The 22,265-nt window shown below is 39.6% G+C and overlaps 1 protein-coding gene across 2 annotated transcripts in view; it reads right to left on the bottom strand.

Annotated features, from left to right (window-relative positions):
• Window positions 1-15,384, bottom strand: part of LOC149140708 (YbaK/aminoacyl-tRNA synthetase-associated domain-containing protein) — a 126,872-nt gene extending 111,488 nt beyond the window's left edge. Inside the window, exons 1-2 of one of the 2 annotated variants that reach the window (XM_089449193.1) lie at window positions 14,802-15,018; window positions 3,597-3,774 (exon numbers count right to left, since the gene is read on the bottom strand). In XM_089449193.1, the coding sequence (XP_089305319.1) occupies window positions 3,597-3,774; window positions 14,802-14,878 (255 nt within the window). In that variant the 5' untranslated portion in view covers window positions 14,879-15,018. Of the gene's footprint in view, window positions 1-3,596; window positions 3,775-14,801 lie in introns of both variants that reach the window. The other variant, XM_089449192.1, reaches the window with a different exon arrangement.
• Window positions 15,385-22,265: the final 6,881 nt, after the last annotated feature.

Below are 22,265 nucleotides of genomic sequence, written 5' to 3'. Positions count from 1 at the left end.
TAGAATTGTTAGTCAAGGCCTTACTATGTGACAATACTGGTTGGTGTGATGCAAATAGATGGCTTACCAATCTGACTTTTCTTATGAGAATTCTTCAGATTGAGAATGTCCAAGTACCTTGTATGGATTATGAATACCTCCCTAGTTAAGGAGTGTTGAAATATGTAACTAGGTTTGATATTCATAATGGCATATGTAATCATGATTTTATGTATTTAATGAAAAGAGAAAAAAAAAATATTATTGTTGTTCTTGAGGCATGGGTTTCATGCTCAAGGGAAATTTATTTTTAGGTCAAGCACCCATTGAGTGATTCTAGGGCTTATTATTTAGTCTACAAGTCAATTGAGTCATTGTCATGTATTGAAAACCCATTTGGGCATGTTATATATTGTAACGGAAAATTTATTTGGAGCAAAAGGCCCTCCAAGACCTCGTCATAATGCAATAATCAAATCGGCCTACACACATGATCAAATCGGCCTAAAAGGAGCAATTTGACCTAATGAAAGACCTATATATAAGGGAGACTTTGACCTCACTTTGGACACTCACTTCACTCACATAAGTTTGATCAAAAGAGAGAGAAAGGAGCAAAGAAAAGGAGAAAGGAAGAAGAAAAAGGACGAGATCTTTGGATTGTTTTTGGGCTACTTCTCTCCACACATGCAAAAGGATTAGGGCATTCATTGCAGCAGAAAAGGTCGAGTTGCAGAAGTCGAATTAGGGCATCATCAAGTTCACTTTGCAAGTTGAGTTCTCTAGGAGAGAGAATCAACTCAAGCGAAGAAGAAAGGTGGAAGAATTTACCATTGTTTTCCACATGTGCAAAGGCTAGGGTTTCTACAAAAGAATTCATTGAGCAGGTCGAAATTGCAGAAGAATTTGTTGGGCAGGTCGAAGTTGCAGAAGAATCTACTAGGAGGTCGAAGTTGCAGAAGAATCTACTAGGGATCGAAATTGCAGAAGTTGTTGGAAAGCAAAAAAGATTTGACTTGGTCTTGGAGAGTCTTGGTCAAGGGTCATAGGTCTTGGAATTCATCAATTGAAGGTCTATAAGAAGAGAAAAATTCTTTTGGGTTTTCCTTTCAGTTGGAGAGGTTTTGGCCCTAGCTAATCGCCTATATTTTGTGTGCTCTTTTGGTCTTTATGGTTTGGTAGTTGTTTGATGAAAAGAACTCTAATAATAAACAAGTGAAAGAAGTTAATCAAGTTAAGTAAAAATATATCACAAGCAATTACCAAAGAAAGAGAAATCGCCTAATCTAGCTACCTCCTAGATTTCTCAACAAAAACGACCCCATTTATGGCACTTTATGGATATCATCCACCTCCCATCACATCGTCTTTAAGAGAAAATTCTATGTTTCAAGCAGTGGGAGATCACATTGAGCATCAAAACAAGTTCTCCAACTCTTGAAGGATAACCTGACTCTGGCGCAAGATCTAATGAAACAACAGGAAAATCAGTGTTGCAGTGAAAAAAGTTTTGACGTAGGTGATTGCGTATTTTTACGGCTACAACCATACAAACAAATGTCCCTAAAGCAAGCTAAGAAGGATAATAAATTATCGCCCAAGTACTATGGTCCTTACAAGATGTTACAAAAGATTGGTATTATGGCATACAAATTGGAGCTCTCCACATCTTCTCGAGTACACCTAGTTTTCCATGTTTCATGCTTAAAGAAGGTTATAGGTGACAAGCTCCCAATTCAAACAATATTGCTAGAACTTGATGGGGAAGGAAAAATCATATTGGAGCCTAAAGCAGTCACTGAAACAAGAATCGGCAGCTACAGAATAGATCAATTTCAAAGTATCTCATTAAGTGGAAGAACTTACCTACTGAAGATTCTACATGGGAGGATGAGTATTTTATACAGAAGCATGCAGAACTGCTCAAGCATTGAGGGCAAAACTAATTTGAAAGAGGGGCATATGTTAGATCCCTATAATACTAGTGTAGCCCATATTGTTATTGTTGTACCCCATGTAGCCCCCATATTGTTATTGTTGTGTCTCATAGAAGCCCACTATTGTTATTGCTGTGTCTTTACATTATTATTGTTATGCAGACCCTGATTATATTGTCACCCTTTAGACTCCTATATGTACCAAGGAGGTCTTCTCATTTGTATCATCCAAGAACAGTTCATTTACGTGATGTAAAAAGAGGTTGCCCCCTCGAAGAGGCTTATTTTCAAGTTGTTGACCGATCTTTTCATTTCTTTTGTGATTTGGTTACATAACAGAAGTTGCATCCCAATGTCATTCCAAGTGCTAGACACGGCAAAATATACCAAAAATCATACATATATTTCACAGTATTTTAATGTCAGTATAGTGATTTTTTATGTGCTTCATATATTACTTCAGAGAACAAATAATTACAACAGGATTCCAGGTGGTTACAACATGCAGACAACTGCAGTGCCACAAAAGCCCTGGTTTACAAGAGCTAAGAAGGCCAAAATATGAGACCAGGCCCCTCAAAACAGTGCTTTCTGGCAAAGAGTAATCTTTACTCGCAAAAAGAACTTCCATTGAATCTCTGGCTTTTCGAGCATGATTGCAAATGTGAAGAGGAGTGCAAACTCAAACTCGAATAAGACCAAATATGAATATCAGTTTACTGTCATGAGACAGTGGTGTCCCAGTAAGTTAAGGGAAACAGGAAATGTTCCCTGGATTCCCTAACTAATTGGAATCAGCTAGCATGATATATCGCACTGTCGTAAAGGAACATTTGTGCAGGTGGGTATAATTTGGCTCACTTGATGCCACTGGTGCCCATTTTAATCGCACCAACAGTAAGGTCACATTACTGTTTTAAAGTTGAAAGAGGATTTAACTTCTAAAACCCTGAAAAAGAAAGGCAAATAATTCTATATGACATATGGGTAATATGTAATATTATGTATGTCAATAGCAAGAGTATATCTAAAGACCCCAGCATAATGACGAGTTTTGTGGCTTTGAAGGGTTGCTTAAGAGTCTTTGCTATTGCCAGAAACATGTCATTATGTGAAAAATAAATGTTTAAATTTTTTATTAGAAAGCATTGACTATTGACAATCATTAAACAGAAGCATTCACTTCAAATCAATTTTATGTTCTGGGCTTATTTTTTAGACAATAGCATTAATGGCCTGATTTCTCTGAGTTTATTTAATAGTGGGGAATAAATGTTATAATAAGGAGTGAATGGAATTACCGGATGATAAATTGGTAATTGCATTGCTCTTGTTGGGGAGATAGCAGATGGTCAATTGGTAAAAGCATTGCTTTTATCTGGGAGGGATGTAAGGTGCAAACCATTTTACCTATTTTATTTTAAAGTGGGTTTATTTTTGTTCGGGAAACCTGCAATGTTCAAATCTCTTAACAAATCTTTTTACATATTTTATTTTAAAGTGGGTATATTTTTGTTCAGTAAAACTGGAAGTTTCAAATTCTCAACCTATTTTAAAATGGATTTGTATTTTAGGGTTCGGAACTCAAAACTCATCAATCAAAATTTGAAAAAAGTAAAATAAAATCAAAATTACTAATAAAAAAGAATGATGTTATGGAGGAAGGAAAATGTAAAATACCATGACAATGCTCTTGCAGAGATGATCAATGGAGTGAGCTCCAAGTATGTCCTGCCTCTCTTCAAAGGATCGGGCATAGTAGTCGGAAGTGACTCTTTTGAATTGAAATGTCGTCACATCTCTCGCTCTCATCAACATTCCCCAGTGCTGCCCCGTAGGCAGAGTGCCATTCGCGTGGCTATCATCGGAAGACCGATCGTCAAACTGCTGGCTTTCATCATTTAAGCACGAAACGGAATTTTCCAAAAAGCTAATTCCCTGTAAAATGTGTGTTTGGCAATGCTCCAGCTTTGTGAAATCCATCCCGTGTAATGAAACAAAATCCTACTTCATGCCCCACCTGCTCTTCTGTTTTGTCGGGTGGGCATGGAATTGGCGTGAAGTGACTGAAACTAAGGTCTCAGTAACTGCCAATGCCATGCACTGATGGTAAACTGCCTTCTTGTCCTTTGAAAAACAAGTTTAGGATTTTATAGGACAGGTCTTATATTATACTCTTTGAAACATGATATTTTAATCTCATGGATTAGTGAAAAACACAAGGGTTATGACAGCTTTACGCATCTACTATCATTTTAATTTTCTCAGCCCTAGTGACTGATGAATACCTTTTAAAGTATTCCAAGTCGTGGTTCAAGTTGTGGTTCAAGTTGTGGTTTATCACTGGTTGAGGGAGGAGGGGAATTTGGTTTTCCTAACCAAGGTTTTTTTCCTTAGAACCTTTCTGCTCTGTTATATTTATTTTAGCAAAATTTTCGTCATTTAGGTGATTTTAAAATGGGTCAAAAACTTTAATATTAATGTTTTTATGGTCAAGTTTTGATAGTGAAATTATAATTTTATGCAAAATTTCTATTGAATTTGAAAAAGAAATTTGGCTAAAAAATTATTAAATTGTCCACATATTTACTCACTCACTGTTATTTTGATTAGGTTGGAGTTAATTTTGACCAACTTAACTTAGGATTATCTTGATTTATTTATGTCTACATGTGTAGACATAATTTCGACACAATTTATATAGCATATAGCATATGGTTATCAATTTGGTTGAGCCTAGGTGGTTGAGAGGAAGAGTATTATCCTCTCCACCCATGTTCAACTCTTGGAAGTGACATGTTGATCTTTTAATAAGTATATTATTGTAATAGAGTTGATCCCTGTTGTTGGCTTGGCCTTGTGCCTTAAAGAATCTAGGTTTTGCCCTAGATATACTCAAGGGTTTTCCTTGGGATATATTAATTGAAAAAAATTATATATATATCCTCTCCAGCAAGTTTAATTCCCGCATGTGGCATGTTGAACTCTTAACAAGTATATTATTGTAATGGCTCTAGGCTTAGTTGTTGATTCTAGGGTTTACCCTATGTATCGTCCTCAAAATGAGGGGAAGTAGTATGATTGTTGCATTGTGGGCCTGCACTTCCACACATGTTGTGACAATGCTTCCATTCACCCCAACTTTTCTAATGTGATTGTAATGCTAGTGTGGGCCCAAGAGCCATGACTGGTTGATACAATGTTAATTTAAAACATTTAAATTTCATCACCGACTGGAAGAGGGGACGACCTTTCTGATGCCAATGTCTAATGGAGCTTGCCTGCTTGCTTGAAAGGCCACAAACCCAGACTGAACTTAATTGTCGAAGTTAATCATTGCAAACCCGATCGAGCCATTCCTTAATAGTTGAGTTATGTGATACAATTGGGGGAGAGCTACTGGAAGACAGTCGAGTTATGGGATGTGATTAGAGCGGTGAGGTAAAGGATGGTGCCCATCCCCCTTACAAATCGAGGAGACATGCCAGCAGCCTCTCAAACACACTAGGAAGAAGATAGGAACGCACAATTTAAGAGAAAAAAGGGGCTCTTTAGTTGGGTGTTGGCTATCGCTCTCTCAATGGTTGTTTTGGATTTTGGCGTTGGATCTTTGGAGTGGAATGGTCTTCTAGCACTTGTTGTTGATTGTGAGAGAGCATGGAAGTTGTTGGGTAGTGGCAACAAAAGGGAAAATGAGGTGTGAGTTGTTTGTAGAGCCATGTGCAAGAGTTAAACCCTTGTGAATTTTGGGTGAAATGCCCTGTGAACTATGTGAGGCCACTAGATTGTGTGGTCTAAGCCTATGTGGTCAGTGGGAGGATCAATGGATGACTAAATCACTATGGTGCTTGCTATATAGATAATAAACCACCTAGACAAGGAATTTTGGCTCACTGTTGTGCTTGTTGAGTCGTTGATAAACCAACTGGACAATGAACTATAGACCCCTGTGTTGCTTGCTATGAAAAGACAGTTGATAAACCACATGGATAGTGGATGCCAACTCTTGAGACTAAGCAATAGCCCATCTAAACCTTAGGTGAATCCCTGTGAATGAAATCATAGGAAAGGGTGAATCATTGTTGTGCTTATTGCTAGGAAACAATTGATTAACCACCCTGGTGCTTGCTATAGGTACAATTGATAAACCACCTAGGTGCTTGCTATTATATGCAAGTTGATAAATCACCTAGAAACTGGCTCTATATTTTGAGTGTTTAATCAAGTATTTGGTGTGAAATCCCTGAGTAAGCATCTCCTCAAACATTGGATCCGACGCAGAGGTGGTTAGCTGCAGGAAAGTAGCAGTGTAGTTGGTCTATGGTTGGGTGGAAAGTGGAAGTCCCTCCTTCAGCTGCCAACCAATTTAACATATACAAATAAGTATATTACATTGGTATATTTGAATCATGAACTGTGATGTTCAATGTTATGCTTATGACTAGTATGAGATCGCGTGTGTCTTTGAATGTTAATGAATGTCTGGACTTTCTGCTCATTATTTAGTTCATGATTGATATGAGAAATTGTGTGTGTATGCTCTCTTACTTGATAGTAATGACTTTTGAACATAGTAACTAAGCTTGATCAGAGGATTGATGATGTCTAATAAATAGACAACAACTCTTATTGTTAAATTATGAGAACCTGTGTTCATGCGTGGTGAACTGATAATCACGGTTCTATGAATAAGTTTAACTAGTTTGCAAAAGGTTGGTAAAGTTGGATTGGTTGGTAACATTTCTCTTTGTGCAACATTTAAAAACTATGTAAATTTAGTGGTATGGGCACCTATTCTTGTTACAGTTCATTACACATAATTTGAGGTTCGGGACCTCAAGCCCTTGGGCCATGAAACTCAAATATTTTAAAGTTTTGGGCAGTCAACCCTTTGTTTTATAAAACCCCAAGTTTCAACTCTTATGTCAGTGACCAGACCAACGTAGTGGGCGAGTGAAACCCACATGTAAGCATATGAAGATTCTAACACCAAGAGGTTGATCGCAGAACCTCGATCCACCAGAACCATGCCATGTGGGCCCACTGGGTCGTTGAACCCTCGGGACAGTTGAATGGATCATTGTGTGGAGAGACTCAATATTGATGGGTCGATACTGACCTCAATCAATGTTTAACCAAAGTTTTAAACCTACCAACCCAGGGAGATGTAGTACCGAGGTGTGTAATCCCATGGAACATGACACCAAGGAGATGGTATCCAAAGGAAACAATATCGGGGAAAGTGTTACCAACCTGGGGAAAGGTAGTGCAAGGGGAATGGTGTCGAGGAATTGGTTACAGGGAAAAGAATATCAGGGGAATTGGTACCCAAGGGAAGCGATATCGGTCTAGGGACTATAGCACTGGGGAACTATAACAAATACCGACCCATCAATATACTTGCCCGGGGAGATACTGATGCAGGGATTGTAATACCGGGGAAGCTAAAGTATGTCCTAGTACAAACATGACATGTGTGCCATATGGATCTCCACTTGGTAGTGGAGTGGCACCACATGCGTCGAGCATGGCCATGTGGGTGCCACATAGACTTCCCTTGATGACATGGCCCCCCTAATGTGCTAAGTTATGAGGGGCATAACTTTCTACCCGTAACTCAAATTAATGTAAAATTTATATCGTCGAAAAGGTCTCAATGAGCTAAATGTAATAGTGGCATTATTTTTAGGATTCGAAGACTTCGAGAGAGGAGGTTGTTGTAACCCCATCTTCATAACAGATCTTGGAGATCAAGTCAAGATGGTAACACTCCTACATCCAAAGATGGTGTAAGCGGGTGGAAGGTGTTACAGGGTGGTATGAGAACCATGGTTCAACACAGGGCTTGAAGGGGCCCATTTACAAAGTAGAATTTGATTTTATATGGAAAAGTAAATTAAATTGTTGTATGAATGTTGATTTAAACCAGTAGTGGATGTGGTTGCTAACCGAGATGGAATTCTTATTTGTCCTTCTGATTTTGGAAATATGTAACTGACATGGAATTTCATTGTGTGAATAGCTTCAGGTTAGCATGTTTAGTGTTGACATGCCAATGGCGTGATTAATATGTTTATGCTTGATTTAGTTGACAATTGTGAGTGTGTGACACCACATAAGAAGGCACAATCTATAACAAAAAACAGAGGAATAAGTAGAAGAATGGTACAAAATAGCATGGATAGAACCTTTCCTAACCAAGAAGAAGATTCAATTGGAAAGAGGTGAGGAGAAAATTCCCCTGATTGGATGGATACCCTCAAAATCTTGAGAGTTGAACTAAGAAGTCGTAAGGCAGACAATTAAAATATCTTCAGAACCTAAGAAAGGAAAGTAGAGGTGAATGCAATGATATTGCAAAGCTTGTCACATCTGCAAAGACAAAAGAAACATGAACTTAATGTTAGTTATATGGACACACATAAATCCAAGCAAAGTCCATCTAAAATCCGAAAGCATGGATTGGAAATTAATAAGGCTGAAGGTAGCAAGTCAAATAAGAGGCACGGGTAGACAAGTGAAGACACAATGAGAGAAGGAATCCCATTCAACACTCTGGAAAGAGAAACAAATAGCCATGACCATCTATGTAGTGCCACAACGAGGACAAGAAGACACCACCAACAAAGGAAGAGTGATAAAAAAACAATGTCGGAAGAATTCAAGAAAGAAAAGCCCCCTACCTTTAATGGAGAGATTAAGAAGAGTGAAGTAAAATTTGGCTTTTAGGCTTAAAGAAGTACTTCAGAGTCCATGACTACTCTAATATTAAGGTCAGGGAAGTTATTTTTTACTTGAAAGGCAGAGCTGACATATGGTGCGAAGATCTTAGAAATGTCAAAGGCATCAGAGTAAAGGAACTAATTTGGAAAGGATTTGAGAAATAATTTCGGGAAAAGTACTTGTCTAAGAGGTACTATGATAGTAAAATCAAAGAGTTTCATGAGCATAAGCTGGGACAACTCACCTTGGATGCAACACCAACAATTTTTTGGAACTATAGAGGTATGTGCCCTACAATGAGGATGAGAAGGTGAAGATTCAGAGATATTTCAGTGGTTTACCACAACCCTACCAAAAAAAATTGAATTTGATGAATCAAAGACACTAGAGGACATTATGAGGCAGGCCAAGTATTTCTTATGACCAGTCCAAGCATAGGATTGATTTTTGAATAGATTAGAAGAAGAAAGACAAAACTAGCTTAAAAGGGAAAGGACCACAATCTTTAAAGTACAAGCAAATGGGGAAAAATGTCAAGTTCAATACACCTACTAAAGGTGAGTTCTAGTGGAACTCCCCTACTACAAATAGAGATTGGCCTATCAAATCAGCAAGGGAAGAGGTAGAGGAGCTTGGAAGAAATCCATTGCAGTGTTAGTGATGTGGAGAGAATCACATGTTAAAAGATTTCGCTCACCAACAACAACGCAGTAAGAAGTTGTACAATGTCTAACAGCAATAGTGAATGATGTGGCTAAAAGCATACCTCATATTTATGCAACATTGGACAACAGACAAGTAGATCATCAAGCCTTGATTATCAAAATGAAAGATTTGGTTATCAACAACCTGTTTCAATTTTAATAAATCTAAGTTCTAACTTCAGTTATGTCATGCAAAAATTACATAGGCATGTGTCTTGCAAAGGGAACCACATGCTAAATCATGGTTGGTCCAGCAAGCCTCGGGAGTCAAAAAGAGAGTGACTGATTTGGTGGAGTCATACCACCTGGAAAGAAGGCGCATGCCCACAATAGTTGCGCTAAATATTTTTCCATTAGGTTCATATGATATCTTAATTGGCATGGATTTGTTGACAACCCTCAGGACTAAAGTTGACTATTATAGTAAGTCGTTGGAATGCCTCAAGGATGAAGGCGAGGATAAGGTATTGCAAGGAATAAAACCCTATTTCAATAAGACAAATTCTGATATTACAAGTGAAGGAATGTAGTCGGAAAGGGTTTTCCCTGTTTATGATTCAAGTAACCAATGTAACAAAGGACAACAAACTCATAATTGAAGACCACCCCATTCTGAAACAATACAATGATGTATTTCTGGAGGAAGTGTCAATATTTCCACCCAACGGGGAAGTCAATTTCTCCATTGAGTTTATTCCCGGTTCTTTGCCATTTTCTACAACCCCATATTGCATGAGCATGCCAGAGTTCATGGAATTTAAACTACAGTTGAAGAAATGTTGAATAAAAGATACATCAAACCCAACGTATCAACCTGGGGAGCCCCAACATTATTTGTAAAGAAGAAGAATGGCATACTACAACTATGCATTGATTACAGGTAGTTAAACAAATCTATAGTAAAAAATAAATACCCATTGCCTAGAATCGATGATCTATTTGATCAGTTTAGAGAAGCCATAATGTTCTCCAAAACGGATATGAGATTTGGTTATCATCAATCAGAATTAAAGATAATACATTCACAAGACAACTTTCAGGATGAGATATGGGCACTACGAGTCCGTCGTGGTACCATTTGGGCTCACAAATGCCCCTATCACATTCATGTGTTCAATGAAAAATGTCCTTGGCCAATATTTGGACAATTTTGTGCTAGTTTTTCTTGATGATATTTTGGTTTACTCAAAAACCAAAGAAGAACATGGAGAGCACCAAAAGGTGGTGTTGTAATTACTGCAGGAACACAAATTGTATGGCAAACTTAGCAAATGTGATTTCTTTCAAACCCAAGTACTATAATTGGGACATGTCATCTTGAAGGAAGGGGTAGTTATCGATCCATAAGAGATCAAGGCCATACTCGAGTGGCCCACTCCCCAAAATTTTATTAAGGTCACATCCTTCATTAGATTGCTCGAATATTACCGAAAATTCATTCAAGGTTCTTCAAATGTTGGACATCCAACCACAGCTTTATGGAAGAAAGTAGTGAAATTTCAATGAACATCAAAATGCACAGCTAGCTTTGAGCAACTCAAGTATTTGCTCACACATGCACCTATTCTGAGAATAATAGAAATAGAGAAGGATTTCCTAGTTTGCATAGATGCCTACAAGGAAGGACCAGGTGGAGTCTTGATGCAAGAGGAATATGTAATTTTCTACGAGTCAAAGAAACTAAATCAGAATGAGAGGAACTATCTTACTCATGACTTGAGGCTAGCAACAATTGTGCATGCTCTGAAGATGTCGAAGCACTACTTGCTTGGGAGAAGGTTTGTGTTGATGTCTGAACATGGAAGACTAAGGTACTTGTTTGATTGACCTAAGTCAAATGCTAGACAAGCTAGATGGCTGGCTTCAATTAGTGAATTCAATTTTGAAATAAAAGGGGCAAGGAAAACTAGGTAGCAAATGCATTTAGTAGAAATCTACAAGTAGCTCACTTGGAAGCCATGAAGACTTGTGAAGTTGACATCAAAGAGAACATTAAAGAAGCATTGCTACATTATGAGTGTTCCCAATATGTGAAGGAATCCTTACAATAGGAAGAAGGATTACAAGCTCATTGATGATGGTATGTTGTTGTTCAAAGACGGATGGTATGTACCCTATGTGATCGTCTTAAAGAAACTCATAATGGATTAGTAGTTCCACAAAAGACCTTATTCAAGTCATCCTAGTTACCATAAAATGATAATAACCATAAAGAAATTATATTATTGGCCAGGAATGAAGAAGGAAACAATTGAATTATTACTAGGTGCCTTGAATGTTAACAAGTCAAAGTAGAATGTAGACATCAAGCGGGATAACTAAAGCCAATTCCAATCCCTAAGTGGAAATGGGAATTCATATTAATGGACTTCATCATGGGATTGCTGAAGACATCCAAAATAGCATGATGCCGTTATGGTGGTAGTGGACAAACTCAGCAAGGCATCTCTCTTTATAGTTAATTTATAGTTCTTAAGTCCACCCACAAAGCTATTGACATAGTTAAAAATTTTATGAGAGAAATATTCAAATTGCATGGCATACCAAAGAAGGTCATTTCAAATCAAGATGCCAAGTTCACTTCAATATTTTGGAAAGCATTGTTTACATGATTTGGGACTTAGCTAGCTTTCAGTACAACCTATGGCTATCATCCTCAGATTAATGGTCAAACTAAAAGGGTAAATAGAACTCTAGAAGACATGTTGAAGGTGTATGTCATGCATTAGCCAAAGAGGTGGGAAGAATTCCTATTGTTAGTTGAATTCGTGTATAATAGTGGGTATCAAGAGTCACTGAAGATGAGTCCTTTTGAGGCACTGTATGGTAGAAAATGCAATACTTCCATTAGCTGGGATGACCTAGTGAATAGGGTGGTACTTCGACCTAACACGCTGAGAGAAATGGAGCAAGAAGTGATTAATATCAAGAAGAAGTTGAAAGCAACCCAGGATAGGCAAAAGAGTTATGCAAACCAACAGAGAATGCACAAAGAATTCCAAGTGGGAGAGCATGTATATCTCCACATTAGACCAAGGAAGATCTCACTAAAAATGGGGTCATGTGCTAAATTAGCACCCATATTTTGTGGACCGTTTCAAATTTTAGAAAGAATGGGACTAGTAGCTTATAGATTGGCCTTACCACCCATAGTGAAAGCACACGATGCATTTCATATTTATTTGCTTAAAATGTATGTACGTGACACTAATCATGTGATTGATTGGTCTGTGATATAGGTGGAATCCAAGGGAGAATTCCAACTCGAACCACTGTGCATAGTAGACCAGAGATAGACCATGTTCTAGAACCGAGTAATAGAACAAGTCAAAGTGTAATGGAAGCACTTTGGACCTAATGAAGCTACTTGACCAAATGAGAGAGTTTCATCCTTTTTTGTTTAATGTATAGACTGATGTAAGAGTTGTTAATTATAAATCTTAGTTTTTGTTTTTGGTTTATAAACACCCAGGACGGTTTGCATCTTCTTGAGTACACCTAGTTTTCCATGTTTCATGATTAAAGAAGGTTATAGGTGACAAACTCTCAGTTCAAACAATATTGTTAGAACTTGATGAGGAAGGACAAATCATATTGGAGCCTAAAGCAGTCACCAAAACAAGAATCCAGCAGCTACGGAATCAATCAATTTCAAAGTATCTCATTAAGTGGAAGAACTTACCTATTGAAAATTCCACATGGGAGGATGAGTATTTTATACAAAAGCATCCAGAACTACTCAAGTGTTGAAGACAACATTTTTTTTAAAGAGGGGCATGTTAGGTCCCTATAATACTAGTGTAGCCCCCATATTGTTATTGTTGTGCCCCATGTAGCCCCCATATTGTTATTCTTGTGTCCCATAGAAACCCACTATTGTTATTGTTGTGTCTTTACATTATTATTGTTATGCAGATCCTGATTATATTGTCACCCTTTAGACTCCTATATATACCAAAAAGATCTTGTCATTTGTATCATCCAAGAACTGTTCATTTATGTGATGTAAAAGGAGGTTGCCCCCTCAAAGAGGCTTATTTTCAAGTCGTTGACCTATCTTTTCTTCTGTTTTGTGATCTGGTTACATAACAGAAGTTGCATCCCAATGTCATTCCAAGTGCCAGACACGGCAAAATATACCAAAAATCATACATATATTTCACAGTATTTAAAGTCAATATAGTGATTTTTTATGTGCTTCATATATTACTTCAGATAACAAATAATTACATCAGGAGTCGAGGTGGTTACAACATGCAGACAACTGTGGTGCCACAAAAGCCCTGGTTTACAAGAGCTAAGAAGGCCAGAATATGAGACCAGGCCCCTCAAAACAGTGCTGTCTGTCAAAGAGTAATCTTTACTCACAAGAAGAACTTCCATTGAATCTCTGGCTTTTCAAACATGATTGCAAATGTGAAGAGGAGTGCAAACTCAAACTTGAAAAAGACCAAATATGAATATCAGTTTACTGTCATGAGACAGTGGTGTCCCAGTAAGTTAGGTGAAACAGGAAGTGTTCCCTGGATTCCCTGACTACATGGAATCAGCTAGCATGATATATCGCACTGTCCTAAAGGAACATTCGTGCAGGTGGGTATAATCTGGCTCACTTGATGCCACTGGTGCCCATTTTAATCGCACCAACAGTAAGGGCACGTTACCGTTTTAAAGTTGAAAGAGGGTTTAACTTCTAAAACCCTGAAAAAGAAAGGCAAATAATTCTATATGACATATGGGTAATATGCAATATTATGTATGTCAATAGCAGGAGTATATCTAAAGACCCCTCCTCGGCTCCCAGCGTAATGAGGAGCTCTGTGGCTTTGAAGGGTTGCTTAAGAGCCTTTGCTATTGCCAGAAACATGTCATTATGTGAAAAATAAATGTTTAAAATTTTTATTAGAAAGCATTGAAAATTGACAATCATTAAACAGAAGCATTCACTTCAAATCAATTTTATGTTCTGGGCTTATTTTTGAGACAATAGCATTAATGGCCTGATTTCTCTGAATTTATTTAATAGTAGGGAATAAATGCTATAATAAGGAGTGAATGGAATTACCGGATGATAAATTGGTAATTGCATTGCTCTTGTTGGGGAGATAGCAGATGGTCAATTGGTAAAAGCATTGCTTTTATCCGGGAGGGATGTGAGGTGCAAATCCTTTTACCTATTTTAATTTAAAGTGGGTTTATTTTTGTTCGGGAAACCTGCAATGTTCAAATCTCTTAACCTATTGCTTTTATTCGAACCTTTTTACATATTTTATTTTGAAGTGGCTATATTTTTGTTCGGTAGAACTGGAAGGTTCAAATTCTCAACCTATTTTAAAATGGATTCGTATTTTAGGGTTCGGAGCTCAAAACTCATCAATCAAAATTTGAAAAAAAATAACAAAATAAAAATTACCAATGAAAAAGAATGATGTTATGGAGGAAGGAAAATGTAAAATACCATGACAATGCTCTTACAGAGATGATCAATGGAGTGAGCTCCAAGTATGTCCCGCCTCTCTTCAAAAGATCGGTCATAGTAGTCGGAAACGACTCTTTTGAACTGGAATGTCGTCACACCTCTCGCTCTCATCAACATTCCCAAGCGCTGCTCCGTAGGCAGAGTGCCATTCGCGTGGCTATCATCCGAAGACCGATTGTCAAACTGCTGGTTTTCATCATTTAAGCACGAAACGGAATTCTCCAGAAAGCTAATTCGCTGTAAAATGCGCGTTTGGCGACGCTCCAGCTCTGTCAAATCCATCCCGCGTAATGAAAAAAATCCTACTTCATGCCATGCCCTGCCTGCTCTTCTGTTCTGTCGGTTGAGCGGGGAATTGGCGTGAACTTACTGAAACGAAGGTCTCAGTAACTGCAACTGCCAGTGCCATGCACCGATGGCAAACTGCCTTCTCGTCCTCTGAAAAGCGAGTTTAGGATTTTATAGGACAGATCGTATGTTATAGACTCTTTGAAACATGGTATTTTAATCTCATGGATTAGTGAAAAACACAAGGGTTATTACAGCTCACTGATTGAGGGAGGAGGGGAATTTGGTTTTCCTAAACAAGGTTTTTTTCCTTTGGACCGTTCTGTTCTGTTATATTTATTTTAGCAAAATTTCGTCATTTAGGTGATTTTAAAATGGGGCAAAATCTTTAATATTAATGTGTTTATAGTCTTTTTCATATATATATATATATACTAGAATTTAATGCAAAATTTCTATTGAACATGGAAAAGAATTTTGGCTAAAAAAATTATTAAAGTATTCACATTTATTTTGATTAGGTTGAAGTCAATTTTGACTAATTTAACTTAGGATTCCTATGATTTATTTATGTTTATATGTAGACATAATTTTGACACAATTTATATAGCATATTGTATATGGTTATCAATTGGGTTGAGTTTGGGCGGTTGAGAGGAAGAGTATTATCCTCTCCACCTATGTTCAATTCTTGGAAGTGACATGTTGATCTCTTAATAAGTATATTATTGTAATAGTGTTGAGTCTTGTTGTTGGTTTCGTCTTGTGCCTTAAAGAATCTAAGTTTTGCCCTAGATATACTCAAGAGTTTTCCTTAGGATATAGTATTTTTTCAATTAATATATCCTAAGGAAAACCCTTGAGTATATCTAGAGCAAAACCTAGAGTCTTTAAGGCACAAGGCCAAGCCAACAACAGGACTCAACATTATTACAATACTATATAAATATATGTAGTTATCTTGTCCACCAAGTTTAATCCCCGCAAGTGGCATTGTAATGGCTCCAGGCCTAGTTGTTGATTCTAGGGTTTGCCCTATGTATCGTCCTCAAAATGAGGGGAAGTAGTATGCTTGTTGCATTGTGGGCCTACACTTCCACACATGTTGTGACAGTGCTTCCATTCACCCCGACTTTTCTAATGTGATTGTAATGTTAGTGTGGGCGCAAGAGCCACGACCAGTTGATACAATATGTACTTAAAACATTTAAAATTCATTACCGACTAGAGGAGGGGACAACCTTTCTGATCCCAATGTCTGATGGAGCTTGTCTACTTGCTTGAAAGGCCACAAACCTAGACTAAACTTAATTACTGAAGTTAATCATTACAAACCTGATCAATCCACTCCCTGACATTTGAGTTGTGTGATATAATTGGGGGAGAGCTACTACCAGACAGTCGAGTTATGGGTTGTGATTAGGGTGATGAGGTAAAGGGTGGTGCCCATCCCCATTACAGATCGAGAAGATAGGCCTGCAGCCTCTCAAACACACTGGGAAGAAGATAGGAGCACACAACTGAAGAGAAAATAGAGGCCCTCTAGTTGGGTGTTGGTTATCACTCGGAGCACACAACTGAAGAGAAAATAGGGGCTCTCTAGTTGGGTGTTGGTTATCGCTCTCTCATTGGTTGTTTTGGATTTTGGCGTTGGCTCTTAGGAGTGGAATGGTCTTCTAGCTCTTGTTGTTGATTGTGAGAGTGCATGGAAGTTGTTGGGCAGTGGCAACAAAAGGAAAAGTGAGGTGTGAGTTGTTTGTAGAGCCCAGTGCAAGAGTTAAACCCCTGAGAATTTTGGGTGAAGTGCCCTATGAACTGTGTGAGGCCACTAGATTGTGTGGTCTAAGCCTATGTGGTAAGTGGGAGGATTAGCGAATGACTGAATCACAGTGGTGCTTGATATATAGCTGATAAACCACTTGTATAAGGAATTTTGGCTCATTGTGGTCATTGTTGAGTAGTCGATAAACCAACTGGACAATGGACTACAAACCCTTATGTTGCTTGCTATGAAAATACAGTTGATAGACTACATGGATAGTGGATGCCAACTCTTGAGACTAAGAAATACCCCATGTAAACCTTGGGAGAATCCATGTGAATGAAATCATAGGAAAGGGTGAGTCATTGTGGTGCTTATTGCTAGGAAACAATTGATTAACCACCCTGGTGCTTGCTATATATACAACTGATAAACCACCTGGGTGCTTGCTATTAGAGGGCAGTTGATAAATCACTTGGAAAATGGCTCTATATTTTGAGTGTTTAACCAAGTCTTTGGTGTGAAATCCCTAAGTAAGCATCTCCTCAGACATTGGATCCGGAGTAGAGGTGGTTAGCTACAAGAAAGTTACAGTGTAGTTGATCTATGGTTGGGTGGAGAGTGGAAGTACCTCCTTCAGCTGCCAACTAATTTAAGATATACAAATAATTATATTACATTGGTATATTTGAATCATGAACTGTGATGTTCCATGTTATGCTTATGGCTAGTACGAGATCTTGTGTCTTTGAACGTTAATGAATGTTTGGACTGTGTTGATCAATATTTAGTTCATGATTGATATGAGAAATTGTGTGTGTATGCTCTCTTACTTGACAATAATGGAATATGAATATAGCAACTTAGCTTGATTAGAGGATTGATAATGTCTAATAAATAGACAACAACACTTCTTATTTAAAAGCTACACCGTCGTTCCCCCCTCCCGGATGCCTACCCACCTGAATCGGAGCAGTTGCCTCCAAACCCTAACCGTAACCCTAACCCTATCTCCCATCCTCCAAACCCTCGCCCTAAAGATCACCCTGAGCAAGCGGAGACTGCGGAGCCATCCCGGGGGAAGAAGAAAAGGTGTGCAAATCCGAAGCCACAAGACGTTTTCATTGACTAGGAAGAGGATTTCAAGTGGCAAGACACTATGGACATGGCAGCAACGGTCCTAGTAGGTAGAGTCAAAGGAAGGACCTATTCTGTAGCCAGACTGAAGCAATGGGTAGCCGAAATATGGGGCCATTACTTGGCAAATCTACCTCTTGTCCAAACTTTTGTCTGCAGTTGTTTTTCCCTCAGATTTGCACGAGCTGACCACACAAATTGGGTTTTATCATCCTACTGGCACATCAAACAAGCTCCGGTCATGCTAAGGAGATGGAGCCCGCTCTTTGACCCTGACAAAGAACAGCTCGGGGCAAGGCCAATCTGGGTTAGACTACCTGGTCTGCCCTTGCATTTCTGGACCAAGGAAATCTTCAAAAGAATTGGCAATACCCTAGGAACTTACCTGGATTATGACAGATCCTACCTTTCCACAGGTGTCATGGCCTATGCAAGACTGTTGGTGCACCTAGATATCAGAGGAGGCTTGCAAGAAAAAGTTACCCTTCGCTGGAGGAACTATGATCGGACACAGATCCTGGACTATGAAGGGGTTCCCTTCTATTGCAGACGATGTCATAAAGTTGGACATCTCTACAAGGACTGCCCTCTCCTCACAAAAAATAAATCAGGGTCTAGAGGGAATCCCACAACTGTTGAGGGAACACAAACGCGGAAGGAACAATCAAATGAAGCCGATATGATCAACATTGAGTCGGATGAATCCAAGCCAAACCCGGAGACGAAGAAGAAGCGCGGGACTGCACCCCTTCGACCACCTTCACCTCCACTAACCAGGTCCAAGGCGGCCACTGGCGGAGCGCTCTCTTCGGGTATGTCTTGTCCTCCCTTACTCTCTACATCCATTAAATTTTCATCTGCTCTATCATCTAGTCCTCTACATCCTGGGACTATCTCTATTTCTACCCCCTGCACAAACCACAGGTTCAATTCCCTCATCTCTCAATTGGACCCCCATCCCCTTGTTGAGCCTCTGTTCAGTCCCCTAGCACATGAGATCCCCATCCCTGGGACTGCCCCTAAACCTCATCGCTACCATCTCCGCTCCCACACCTGAGCAACTATGACGGATGCCATTGGCCTTTGCATCTCTCCATTCCCCTCTGTCCTGAAGCCCACTCATGGTAGACCATCCTCTCTGTCCAAAGCAAAACAGAAGGCGGGGTTAGAGGTGGTTTCTGGGAAACAACTTTCACTAGATAGGGTCCTTAGAGCACAGAGCCCTCCTCCGATGTTCCCCCCATGAAGGCCATCTCCTTCAATTGCAGAGGGATAGCTAGTCCTGACAAAAAACTAGCGCTGAGGAGACTCCTTCGAAAGGAGCCTGGTGATTTAGTTCTTCTTCAGGAAACCTTGGGTACAGCTGCTATCATAACACCTCTTCTGGAGTCCATGCTCCCTGGTTGGCATTTCCATGCCTTGGATGTAAATGGTTGATTAGGAGGCATAGCCCTAGGTTACAACCCTCGCTCTATTAAATTGTTGGGAGCCTGGGGAGGCATAGGGTTCATAGGGGCTAACATCTACTCAGCAGAGCTGGGTTCGGAGATTAGAGTGTTGAACATCTATGGACCCTACCACCATAGAGAGATCTTCTAGGAAAGGCTATTGGGAACCAACATTTTATAGGCAGACAATCTTATCATAGGGGGAGATCTAAATTTTTCCCTAGGTTTCTCGGAATCTTGGGGTCTTTAGGCACAGGCCGCCCCCTAATGGGATTTTTTGAGCAGCTCCTCAACTCTCATCAGCTCATTGATATTCCAGTGGCAAAACTAACCCCAACTTGGAGCAACAAATGAATTGGGGAGACCAGTCTTGTAAGGAGACTAGATCGTTTCCTCATCAAGGAACATCTATTGGAGCAAGGGTATACTTATTGCCAATGGGTGGGATCCGGTGGGCTCTCAGACCATTTGCCTATTCATCTGGAAATCTGTGGCACCATCAACAAACCTAGAGCCCCCTTCAAATTCAACTCCTCATGGTTGAATGACATCTCTTACACCAGTCTTGTGACAGACTTTTGGAAGACCCACCCTCTGGATAGGAACGGACACATCACTGAAGGATTCATGGCCAACCTAAAGGAATTAAAGAAAATTTCCAAGATCTGGGCTCACAATAAGAGATGTGATGAAGAACATCGGGTGATCGAAATTGAAAATGAGATAGCCATCCTTGAGGAAAATAGCAAAGGCACCTTCCTTTTGCCCGAGCTCAGGGACAAGCTTGTGGAGCAAACAACTCTAAGAGGGAAAATTCTCAAGGACAAAGAGGAAACGTGGCGACTGAGAAGTCGGGCTATTTGGCTGAGAGAAGGGGATGAAAATACAAAGTTTTACCATAAATTCGCAAACGGAAGAAGGGCTTATAACACCATCTGGAACCTAACAAATGAACATGGAGTTGTGGTTGACACTTTCCCCCAGCTAGCCTCATTGGCCACCTCACACTTTAAGCAAGTCTACCAGAACCCTCCTAATGCTACCCTGGCTGAGGTCATCAAAGTAGCACAACTATTTCCTTGTTTTACTGATATGGAGGAAGTCGAGCATCTCAATAGAGAAGTTACCATGGGGGAGCTTGAGGCCACTCTAAAATGGTTCAAAAGGGATAAAATCTCGGGCCCAGATGGGTGGTCAGTCGAATTCTACCTGGCATTCTTTGAGGTTCTAGGGAATGACCTACTCAAGGTCATAGAGGAATGCAAGATATCCGGGAGCATGCACGGGGCCATAAACACCACTTTCATAGCCCTCATTCCCAAGACTGACAACCCCTCATCTTATAATGACTTCCATCCTATCTCCCTTTGTAACTGTCTTTATAAAATCATTTCCAAAATCATAGCCAATCGAATCTGCCCCATCCTATCTACCCACATCTCCCCTGAACAATTTTCTTTCCTAAAATATAGACAGATTCACGAAGCTATCAGATCAGCTCAGGAGGTGATGCACTCAATACAATCCAAAAAGATCAAAGGCATGATCCTCAAAGTCGATCTCTCCAAAGCCTTCGACAGAGTAAGCTGGTTATATCTTAGAATGCTCCTTACCCATCTAGGCTTTTCTGTCAGATTTATCAAATGGATTATGTGTTGCATCACCAATGTATCCTTCAGTGTTCTGGTCAATGGGGCAACCTCTCCCTTCTTTGGCTCTGAAAGGGGCCTTAGACAAGGATGCCCCTTGTTGCCTTTGCTCTTTCTTCTTGTTATGGAAGGCCTAAGCAGATTGATCAAGGACATGCATCATAGGGGTAGACTCTCTGGTATCAGAATAACTAAGGACTGTACTATAACCCACCTTCTCTTTGTGGATGATGTTCTTATGTTTCTAAACGGGGGAATAGGGGATCTCACTACCATCCAAAACACTATCAACCTCTTCAAAACAGCTACAAGCATGGCCATCAACAATTCCAAATCCACTATTACTGTCTCTGAATGCTCCCCCCATGAAATAAACTTTGCATTACAAAGGTTTCCTTTCACCCTGAATCACTTAGACGAGGGCCTTAGATATTTGGGATATAGATTGAAACCGCATGGATATAAGATTGCAGACTGGATATGGTTAATTACCAAGCTGGAGAAAAGACTTCATATCTGGTACCACAAATATCTCTCCAGAGCTGGCCGACTGGTGCTCATCAAAGTAGTTCTTGAGGCCACCCCGGTCTACTGGATGTCCCTTGCATGGATTCCTAGAGGCATCCTCAATAGAATACAGAACCTCTGTAGCAGATTCCTTTGGAAAGGTAATCAACCTGGGAGAATATTTGCTTGGGCAAGATGGGACCTCCTATCTATACCCAAGAAGTGGGGTGGATGGGGCATAAAAAAATTGGAGGACTTTTCCACTGCACTAGCGGCCAAGCTTGGGTGGCATCTACTTACCTCCACCAGTCTATGGACCAATATTGCTATTGCAAAATATATCACCCCGCTCATGCCAATAGAGTGGATGAGATAGCCTAGCTGGAACAAAACAGGGGTATCTAATAAATGGAAAGCAGTTTTGAATGCACTTCCCCTTATACGGGATGGATTAACATGGAGAATATATGATGGGGCTTCTATCTAGATTGGTCGAGACCCTTGGATAGGATGCGGTAATGCACATCAGCTCCCCCTGGACTTACTATAGATCCTCTCTGAGAAAGGAATCACACATATAAATCATGCAGCGGACCCAGAGCAATCATCCTTTCTCCATCAAGCATGGAAGACAGCCCGTAGCCTGCTTCTC

The sequence above is a fragment of the Pinus tabuliformis genome, chromosome X (genome assembly GCF_031772625.1).
Source record: "Pinus tabuliformis cultivar Carrire ecotype Pingquan chromosome X, CPIR1, whole genome shotgun sequence".
NCBI classification, from domain to species: Eukaryota; Viridiplantae; Streptophyta; class Pinopsida; order Pinales; family Pinaceae; genus Pinus; species Pinus tabuliformis.
The sequence above is the reverse complement of the archived record's forward strand: the minus strand, read 5'-3'. Positions and strand labels throughout refer to the sequence as shown.